This window comes from Rhinolophus ferrumequinum, chromosome 24 (assembly GCF_004115265.2).
Source record: "Rhinolophus ferrumequinum isolate MPI-CBG mRhiFer1 chromosome 24, mRhiFer1_v1.p, whole genome shotgun sequence".
NCBI lineage: Eukaryota > Metazoa > Chordata > Mammalia > Chiroptera > Rhinolophidae > Rhinolophus > Rhinolophus ferrumequinum.
In genome coordinates this window covers 768,991-780,005 of record NC_046307.1, presented here as the reverse complement: position 1 = coordinate 780,005, position 11,015 = coordinate 768,991, and the positions used below count along the sequence as shown (strand labels likewise).

At 35.6% G+C, this 11,015-nt stretch overlaps 1 protein-coding gene across 1 annotated transcript; it reads right to left on the bottom strand.

The window, feature by feature from the left end:
• Nucleotides 1–3,177: 3,177 nt before the first annotated feature.
• On the bottom strand, nt 3,178–3,945 carry LOC117016500 (olfactory receptor 13G1). Its single transcript, XM_033095815.1, has one exon. The coding sequence runs from the start codon at nt 3,943–3,945 to the stop codon at nt 3,178–3,180; it is 768 nt and encodes a 255-aa protein (XP_032951706.1).
• Nucleotides 3,946–11,015: the final 7,070 nt, after the last annotated feature.

The window sequence follows — 11,015 nt, the reverse complement described above, 5'->3', positions numbered from 1 at the left end:
TTATTCCACCATTAAGTTTTTCATCCCAAATCTGTATCTATGATATATTTGTTGAAAGATATTACTGGTAACTGGCATGATGTGAACATTCTCTTCCTTCCCCATGTATGTTAACTCCAAATTTGTTCACGGAGGCCAAGTGCCCAAACTCTCTCTTCCAAACAGTGTTTACAGCTCGAGATGATGCAGTGATGTAGCCGCGGCCAATATGATGCACACACGTGCTCTTGAGTAGGTGATTCTTAATAAAAAAAAATAGCTAAGATGTACACTTTAAATATCTCACAGTTTTATTTGTCTATTATACCTCAATAAAGCTGAAAAAAGTTAAAAATAATCTGTGAAGATCCATTTGCTTTTTGACATCTCCATCTTTGGGATTCATTGTGCCTGGGTCATTGTAGTGATGCCTCGTAATACAGAAGCCATTCCTGACTCGAGGGCAAACTAAGTTGGATGGTGAGCAAGAAGATGGAAGGAACCCAGTTCATTGCTGGTACCACTGAGCAGTCATACATACTATTGACTAATGCCAGACTTCTGTTGCATGAGGCATAAGCCTCCTCACTGGTTTAAAAGGACTGAAGTAGTATTCTCTATTATTTGTAGCTGAACCTATTAGAGACTTACTGCAGACTTTCCCTACAATTGCATTCAATAGAACAAAATTTTTCTCCAACGAAATCTAAAGTAACCTACATGAGGTCCAAACCGAGATTATCACCATGTTCTAAGTGACCTAGCCCAGATCATTGTGGAATATTCATTATACACTATTTCAATTACTAGGTACAATGAAGGGCAAATCCATTATATAACCAACCTCATTCTCCCCTCCCCACATTCACATATTAATAAATTAATGTCATGAAATACTTAAACCATTCTTGTTCTCTTACTCTTTTTTTTTTAATTTATTTTTAATTTATTGGGGTGACAATTGTTAGTATAATTACATAGATTTCAGGTGTGCAATTCTGTATCACAAAAATGTGGTCGCACTTACTCTTAAAATGATCAATAGATTCATAATTTAAGGTGGATATTTGCACTGCTAAGTGGTTTAACATAATATGCAAGAAATATGGATGCAATTTCAACTTTACACAGTGTATAGTCTCTTGTAGATAACACATAAATATTCTAGACAAGTAGCTATACACAGAGTTAATTCTCTTCTGTGTCGCATGTGGTGTATATGTCAATATAATGGATTAGGTAAAGAATCAAGCAAGATAGCCCAAATTATTTGATGTGATATTCCTTTACATACATATTACAAAATGCAATGCACATGTAATATGAACAAGAATAATATGGAAACCACAGTGAAACACATTCGGAGAGGAAGGGATTTAGAATTAGTTTCCCGTTAAAATTTTCTGATTAAAAAATCTAAATGCCAATAAATTTGAATATTTCAAATGATACTCTCACTATTTTAAACCATGCTTATCACTATTTAATTTCAGAAAAGAAATACATTCAAGCAAATATTTTGCATTTATCTTTTGTAAAGGCATTAACCTATAATTGTGATTTGACTTTCATGTGTCTTTTTTTTTAGACAAAGAGGGCATATGGAAAAGGTCATCTAGGAGCTTAATTTTAAAGAAGTGAGAAAGCAGGGCAGCGGATGTCTCAGTTGGTTAGAGCTAGCTCTAAACAACAGGGTTACGGGTTTAATTCCCACATGGGATGGTGGGCTGCGCCCCCCTGAAACTAAAGGTTGCAAATGGAGACTAGACTTGGAGCTGAGCTGCGCCCTCCACAATTAGATTGAAGGACAATGACTTGGAGTTGATGGGCCCTGGAGAAACACACTGTTTCCCAATATTCCCCAGTATAATTTAAAAAGAAAAAAAAGAAGTGAGAAAGGAAAAAGCAACCTCTGACAGTTGTCTACCCAGCTTGTGTGGCTAAACAGCTAGCTAGGTGATATTCTCCTTTTGATTGCCAAAAGGAAAGTCACAGAACAGCATTGAAAAAGGTCACTATGATGGAGCAAGATAGAAACAAGTCCACTCTACTGACATGACTGGGCGCAGATGAAAATAGGAACGCACTCCAAACCTCAAACCCAGTATCCTTTCCTCCCTGTTAATATGATCAGCTACTACTTCACCAATTACAGCTTAGCAATGTTTACTCCTTCTGTCTTCTATATAGAATTACTTCTATTTTCTGACACCACCCAATCTAGGGAAAGACCATCTTCCTTCATCAAAACCCAACACAATCCCAAATAAGTACCTTCCAGCACCCTTTTACTGACCTATGACGAGATGTCTCTTTCATGCAATAAACCCAACTTGTTCACTGTAACACTTGTTCATGGTGGTCTTCAGTTGGAGGGCATTGAGAGCAGTCTTCCGGTTGCTGTCTGTTGGGGATTAATTTACTTAGAATTTGGCATTAAATGTTGTATAAAGGACTATCAATAATAATATATGGTTCTGTATCTATGGAGTAAATAATCTATAGCAGGGAACAATGACATGAACTAGGTTGTTTCAAGAAGAATAATATGAGAGAATACCTCCGTTAATTGAAAAAAATATATATTATATTGCATTGGAACCCTGATTATAACTTTGATTTCAAGGCAAAACTGTATAGCTTGTGTCACAAATACACGTCATGGTGATAAAATATATTTTTTTGTTATGTAAGAGGGAAACACGATTTGACTTATAGAGCAGTTAATTCTATAATATTAGAAGTAATATTTCTTTGTGATATATATGATATTTACTCATATGTTTACATGAGACTGTATGTATATTACACTACAGATATTGTTAAAATGAAAAAAAATGGACTTATGGAGACAATGAGAAGGTTAGGAATAGGATAAGAATAAAGGAAACACTTTATATATACTATGATTAGTTTTTAAGTTTTCAAAAAGGAAAATATTTTAGAAATGATGAGCCTAAGTCAGTAGTAAAAGGGTAACAGAATCAGTGCGTTTTATAAATGAGGAGCTAAGGAAGTAATTTACAGTGAATTGATATTTTTATTCTTAAAAGGGAATAGGAAAATTGAGGATGGAGAAAACTATCAAAGATCACTAAAATCTGAGATGGTCTTGGAGTTGATTCTAGAGCAGAGAGGTGATGTTTCCCCTTGAAACCACTAATGTTTCAGGAATGCAAAGACTTTCCTAATCCCTGTCTACATCTCCTTGTTTTGGAAACTATACACAATTGGGTTTAATGTGGGTGTCACAAGAGTGTAGAGTGCAGCAACCACCTTGTCCCTTTCTAGAGTGTCGCTGGAGGTGGGGCGGATATAGGTGTAGATTACAGGAAAATAGTACAGGGATACCACCATGAGGTGGGATGAGCACGTGAAGAAAGCTTTCCTCTTGCCCTCTGCTGCACGGATGCAGAGAATTGCAGCAATGATGAAACCATAGGAGATGCAGGTAAGCGTGAAGTCACCTACTGACAAGGTGATATCAGCAACATACATCATCACCTCTTTGATACTTATGGGGCTGCAGGACAAAGCCAGCAGTGGGGGTATCTCACAGAAAAGGTGGTCAATGGTGTTTGGACCACAGAAGGTCATCCTCAAGATGAGACCTGTGTGTACCCAGGAATTGGTCACTGCAATATCCATGACGATGTTGAGCAAGGCCACACATGTACAGTGGTTCACAATAGCACTGTAGCGAAAAGGGAAACAGATGGCCACATAGTTGTCATAGGCCATGGTGGTGAAGAGAACCATCTCTGCCCCCAGGGACCACGTGAAGAAGAAGAGCTGGGACATGCAGCCTCCATATGAAATGGTCTTTCCTGAGGTTAGCATGGCCCCCATCATCTGTGGGATTATGCTTGTTGTGCAGATGATGTCCACGACAGCTAGGACCAGAAGAAGGACATGCATGGAGGTATGCAAGGTGGTGTTATAGGTTATGGCAATGACAATGAGCATGTTGCCAAGAAAAGCCACAAGGTAGATGAAGAGAAAGATGATGAAGAGAACTCCCTGGAGTTAAGGGTATGGGGTGAGGCCCAGAATCATAAACTCAGTTACTATGCTGTTATTCATCTTGCTTTGAGGATTAAATGGCAGATATTGCAGAGTAAACAACTGGGAATTAAAGCAATCTGAGTACTTTTATTAGGAGACTGGTGTGTGTGTGTGCGTGTGTGTGTGTGTGTGTATGTGTGTTTGTGTGTGAATTTAGTGATTGAGAGTATTGATTTGATACAACTTTGTAGCAGAAATTCTCTTATGATGGAGTTATGTTTTCCAGGCACAGATGAACACCATTTTCTGATGCATGTTCTTCCATTAATAACTTCAATAAACTAAAGCCTGTGGTTGAAAAGAGAAACATAAGACAATAAATGTCTTCAAATATTTCAACATTACTATTTTGAGTTGTCTCAGCATAATTTATATATCTATATCTATATCTATATATATATATACACACACATATATATCAAGTAGAAATATAATACAAATAATTGCATGTCTCACTCATTCTGTTAATTGCATGTCATCTTTCTTGAAATATATATGCATATGAATGTCTTGAACAACGGGTGCTGACAGGGCTACTTACAGTTGGAAGACTTCATGGGAAAATGTCCAACAGAATATTCTGAGTCTGGATATTCATGGGAAGATCATTGACTAATTTAGGTGTCCAAGCACTAAAAAATTTAATCAAATCCAGCCTTGCATTGCTTTCTTCAGTTTCACAAGCATATTCCTAAAATTTCATGAAGTAATTTGTTGTGCTGTCATACAATGCAAGAAGATTGGGCATAAAAATGGAAAATCTGGATTTGCATATTTATTTCATTATTACTATGAAGTGGCCATTGAAACTCCACAAGCTTCAGATTTCTTATTCCAAAAATAGTATAAATTGGGACAAATATCAGATATCATACAAACAGAAAGAAAGTTTATTTGGGACACTCAAGAAGTGGTTGGGAAAAGTTTTCTGGAAAGTAGTCAGGAGGTTCATGAGGGAATTCTTATTTTATCTATTTCCCCCAAAAAACTTCTCTAGCATTTTGTCAACTGTTTTGTTTTTTGCTTATTTATTTGGATAAATTGGTTTTTGTGCATAGTCAGTTTTTTTTTAACATGAATTCATGGCCATCAGCATGATTATTACCTGGTGAATTTAGTAAACGTGTTGTAATTGTAAGTTTAGTAATTGTGAATTTATTCATAATTTTAGCTTTTATCATTGTTCTTTGACATTTCAGAGATCATATTGTATTTCTCTGATGCCAAAACAGAAGCACAAATTAAATTTTTGAGACCAAGTTCAATCTGAGGCCCTGAAACTTCAATTAATAATTTGCTAAATTTAATCTACTGTAGCTGTTCAGACTGGTAGAAAAATATAAAGCTTTGTCTAATCCATAATTCACTTTGAGGTTCTTTAGTTTTATTTTTTACTTTCCCTTAGTGAAGGACTGTAACACCTGCCATTACTTGGATCTATGATATGTGACAGGCTATCTGTTAGATCCTCTGCAGATATGATAAAATTTTGTCCTCACAACCAAATTGGGACTTTAATATTGCCATCTTTATATAGTTGATAAAGATACAATGCACTGAGAGAGAAAATAACAGAAGCGAGGATTACATAAAGAGCCAGGATTGACACCTACGTTTTTTAATCCTAAAGAAATTTCTGTTAACTTCTCTGCTATATACTTTCAGGCAAAACATAAAAGAGTATGGCAAATGTACAGAAAACCTGAATTATAGAATAAAGATTTGAAAGAATATGGGAGTTTTATTCTGAATGAGATATGACTTAGTCTTAGATCAAGAAAACAAAGGAGATAGTTAATACTTAAAAAATTTAATTCAAATATTTTTGAATATTTGAAGGACCCAATATTGAAATAAATGTTATTAACTGAGTGTTAAATATATTTTCAAATTATATTAGGAGGTTCTGGTCTGGTTAAATTATATTAAGAGGTTCTGGTCTGATTCTCTGAATCAGATATCTGACATCAAAACTTTTTGGGATGAATCTTTAAGACAACAGTCTTCTTACTACATAATCTTACCTACCCAAATAGTAGTTCTTCAAATATAAACTGAATTTCCTTGATGAAGGAAAAAAAAGCTTCAATTTTCCTGTGGAGAATTCTTGTTTATCAATGCAGATAATGCTATTAATCCATGTAGATAATGCTATTTTCCCATGTAATTGATACTGACCAATTCTCCTGAAGTTGGGTGTAAGGAAGCACTCTCAATCCCAAGACACAAAGCCACGTTTAACAAAATGCTGGAAGTATGCAAGGAGATGGAAATTTGCATGTCTCATTCATGATCTCTAAGAACAAAAGTGTGTGGGGTGGCAGAATCTGGAGATCATTTTTCTCATCTCTTCTTGGAATGTCCCGTCCTTTCCACAGTAATGGTAACATTGGTTGGTCTCTGTACTCAGTGTTGAGTTCATGAGTGTAACTGTGTGTAGGTGAGACCAAACCCAAAAGGAAACTATGACACAGTTCTCTGGGAGGAGAGAGTATCTACTGACAATAAAAGCTTTCTTCAGAATGTCCACTATTGACCTAGGCTGATATATCTTGTATTTAATTCACAGGTGTCCACAGAGTGGTCCATAGTTTCTATTGAAATTCTGCAAGTGAGACTGTCCTGGCCTGTGTGTTAACTTTGACCCCAAAAGGCCACAGTGTCCAGCAAAAGAGGGTTTGCCCACATCAGCAGGGAAGTCTATTATTCCAGATTTAAAGATTGAAAGCCATGGACTCTTGGTCATGTCCCTTTCTGCTCCTCTCATCTGGAATGATCTATTTTGCTTAAGTGATTATGTTTAATCTGACTCAGATTTTCTATTGATTTAAATTTGGAGGTAAGAAAAATTAGAAAAATTTAGTTAGAATTAAGCTAATACATAGGGCTGAAATTTTGACCCTGTCACTTTCTCTTGATGATTTGATTTTTAAAGTACGTTCTCTGAGTCTCTGTCTATCCCCATTGATTAAAGGGGGAATAGTAACAGTGGTAAACTCATTGAGTTGATTTGAGGATTAAATATTGAATGCACATTATTAGCCCAGTTCTTAGCCCATAGCGAGTTCTCAATTATAGGTAATGATAATTATTAGAATCCAAAACTCATATTAGTTTTTAAATTCATAGCTTTAACATGTAGGATTTTTAAGTTAAAAATGAGGCACTTTTTGATGTTTAATGGAAAAAAAATTCAAAAATAATATTTGAAATGATTGAATATTATAAAAAAGAATGAGCAAATGGGTTAGGACAATAAAAGATAATTCAATTATTTCCATTACAAAACAAATATCTTTATTCAACAAATATTTAAAGGTTACACTCGATATTAGTAATTATGCTATTAAAATTTATTATAATGATATAGAGAACATAACACATGTTCTCAATTTTCATAAGGTTAATGGTAAAACAAACAATTAATTAACATGAATTGAGATCATGGGAAAATTATTAGAAGTATAGAACAATTTTATGTAGTGAAATAGCATGCTTAATTTGGTCTTAGAAAGGATCGTGGAAAAACTAACCCAAAACATGAATGTGGTATTGTCCTTGAAAGGTAAGCAGTTTTTGATGAATGTGAAGGAAAAGGGACAAGAAGAGAGGAAATAAATGTCAAGCAAAATGCTAACATGAAAACATAGAAGCATGAAGCTCTAAATGTGTCTGGAAAATGGCAAATAGTTTCACTATGAGACAATAACAGATTTGTATACATAGAATTACTATGAAATGAGAGGTATAACAAGATAGGGTAGAGACCATACAATGTAATATACAGATGTTGTATTATAAAGTTGTACCTGAAACAATTAAAAATAAGAAATACATAAAAAATTAAAGTAAAATGTGAACAGCTAAAAGAATACTGCACAGGGGAAAAAAAATAAATTGTTGTGTAATTCTGTAGGCAATAAGGGAAAAGTTGGGAGTTTCTGAGGAAGTAATATGTGTTGTTCCCCAGTGTTACAAAGAGGGCCTTGAAAGCAGGATAGAGGATAAATTCAGAGGGAGACATTATGTTGTCCATTTTGAGCTGAGACTTTTTACAAGCATCAATTTTGTAGAACAATATCTATTTAATTAAATTTAATGTAAGGATTTGCTTACAATAACTAGTTACCAGAATAAAAGTTATATAATAGATACAATTATGTACAGAGAGAATTTAGATAAGTCAATTTTCGTTGTTTCGCCAGATATAGGCACATTGCCAAATAAACATCAACAACCCTTTCTTAGAGGGAGAGGCTGTTGTACTGTGTTTACTAACTCCTAGAACTCAGAACATTTCATAGAAGTTCATATTGGTGTTCTGTTTCTGTGTCATTCACTGTACTATTTTATTTAATCCTGAGAATGAGATCAATTAAATTTTCCACTGTGGGCATATATTGCATTTTGTTTATCCATTCATCTGTTGATGTACATTTGGGTTGCTTCCATCTTTTGGCAATTGTGAATGCTATGCTATGGACATTGGTGTGCAGATATCTCTTTTAGACTTGGTTTTCAATACTTTTGTATATATACCCAGGAGAAGAATTCCTGTAAAATAATTTTGGTGTCTTACAAATACAGATATTTTCAAAGCAGTGGAAGAAAACAAAGTCTATCACAGATTCTTATACATGATGTGTAGCATGTATACATCAAGTAACGCTATACTTTTGAAAGGTGTTTGAAGCAGCTTAGAGCATCCTGTTATTATGAGTTTTGAAAGCTCATTTTAAACAATTTCGTGAATTAAACCTTGATGCTATTTGGAGAAAGGAGATATTCTAAAAATATTCCAAATATATTAAGTATTCCTACCATATTGGTAACATTATACTAACCTCAGTTCAGTTGACTTTGTTCTGAACTCCAATTTGTGCATATCCGATAATGGAGAAAGAAAATTTAAAGAAGGCAGACAATATAAGTACATGTATCATCACCTAAGTACCCCCTGTTTTGAACTGAATTACAATCTATGGATGGATTTTTTTCTTGCCCTGTGCCCAGAAGAGAACTAAAGAGTTACTTGGTTCATGCATATTCCTATACAGATCATAATTTCATGGTAACTGTAAAAACTCAGACACAATGTCTATACTTACTTTAGTTCTTTGCAGGTTTGGCACTATGTTCAAACAATGAACTGTATTAAATCAATAGAAAAAATGGGAAATAAAGATAATACCCCTGTCCATTTGCGGTTAATAGATGTCTTTTATGATTGCTTAATTATTGGTTCCATCATAATTAAGATCAATCAAAATAATGTTTCCTGATTCAAGAAAAAGGGGCCCCAGAGCAGAGCATCTCAGACTGAATTTCTGACAGTGAGGTTCAAATGATCTCAGAGGAACAATTAAAATCACCCTGCACTGACTACTAATTACAATGTGGAATGACATGGCTTTTCTGTGTTATCATTTCTCTATAAGTCCAAACGATATCTCAAAACAATATCTTCATGGAGTAGAAACACTGGGGATGCTGAAGGGAGACTCAAAGAACAGATGGTTGGGCATTAAAGTAAAAGCAATTATTATCTTCTTGGATGACCACTGTCTCCCAATAGAAAAAGAAGAGGAAAGAGTGGCAAGAAATGGATTCTAAGATGAAGGTTGAAACAAAGATTGCAGAAGTTCATTGAGCTCTCCACACTGTGGGGAAAAAAAGAGTCTACAAATAAACTATGGGGTGTTATTTGGTTTTCAGTTAATTCATATGACAAACTCTTCTGCTAAATTTCTGAACTGAATTGAATCATTGTTTGAATATCTGCTCTGTTCTTTCTTTTGACATTCTTTATGCACATACAAGCACAAATGCAACTCATGTGTGTGATGTACTCACAAAAAAATAACATCATCTTTGTCTCTCTTACGGAATGTCCTGATAGTCTGAAATGTCTGTTGGAATTCAAACATAAAATTTCATGTTTACCATATAGGCTACTTTCCTCTATTTGTTTATCTCAGATAAAAAGTACATGGGTAGATATTAGATTATTTTGTTTTTTAAACTAGCAGGCAGTGATCTAAATGCTTATTTAATATTTATGATCAGCATAGTATTCCTAAATATTAGGTAGATCAGGCTGTGAAAAAGAAAGTAAGAAATGGACAGGAACTATACGTATTATTGTAGTAGCTTCATGGCCAAGTAGGAAATGGTTAGAATCTAGAGAATGTTTGCTGTCGAGCCGGTAGATGTAATTTACTTTGATTTAGTAATATTTTTTTAAAAATAAAATAAACCACCTCCTTCCATATTGATAAAAATTGTCGATGTATCACTTTGGACAAATACACTAAAATAATATATCACAGTTCTAGGTGCTATGACAATGAATCAGAATAAACTAAAATGAAACTGCATGTGAAAGGATGGAGTGGAGGATATTTGGTTAAAAAAGGAAATAGGGAGTGACGTCATAAAATGGCAGCATGAGGTGAGCCTCTGGAAATCTCCCCTGAATTTACAACAAATTGAACAACTGTAACTCCACAAAGGACTCCCTGCTCAGTAGACAGGCAAGACTAAAAGGTGCACTACTGAATTCACCTAAAGGTCAGCAAATTGCCAGCGGGCGGGGGGGGGGGGGGAGAGGTAGTGAGTGGGGGGGTGTAGAAGGGAAGAGAGAAGTGCAGCAACAGGGATGTGTGGGCACAAGACTCAGAACTGACTCAGTGCTCCGAGCTTGCTGCATCCTGGAACTACCGCAGTTGCGGGAGAGGGAAGAACTTGGACTGCTAGGTCTCCGCTTACTGCCCACAGGACTGAGGGGACAGCATATAACATGGCTGAACCCAACACTCACAGCAGAGACCTCAGAGCAAAGACTGAGGGAAGAAGGCTGAAAACGGTGGTTTAAGCCCTCACTGCTGAGCAGAGAACGGAAGCCTTAGGCACTGAGACTAGCCGCCGCCTCCCTACCCTCCCGGAGCTCGCCCCGCCCCCACCTGCCCAGG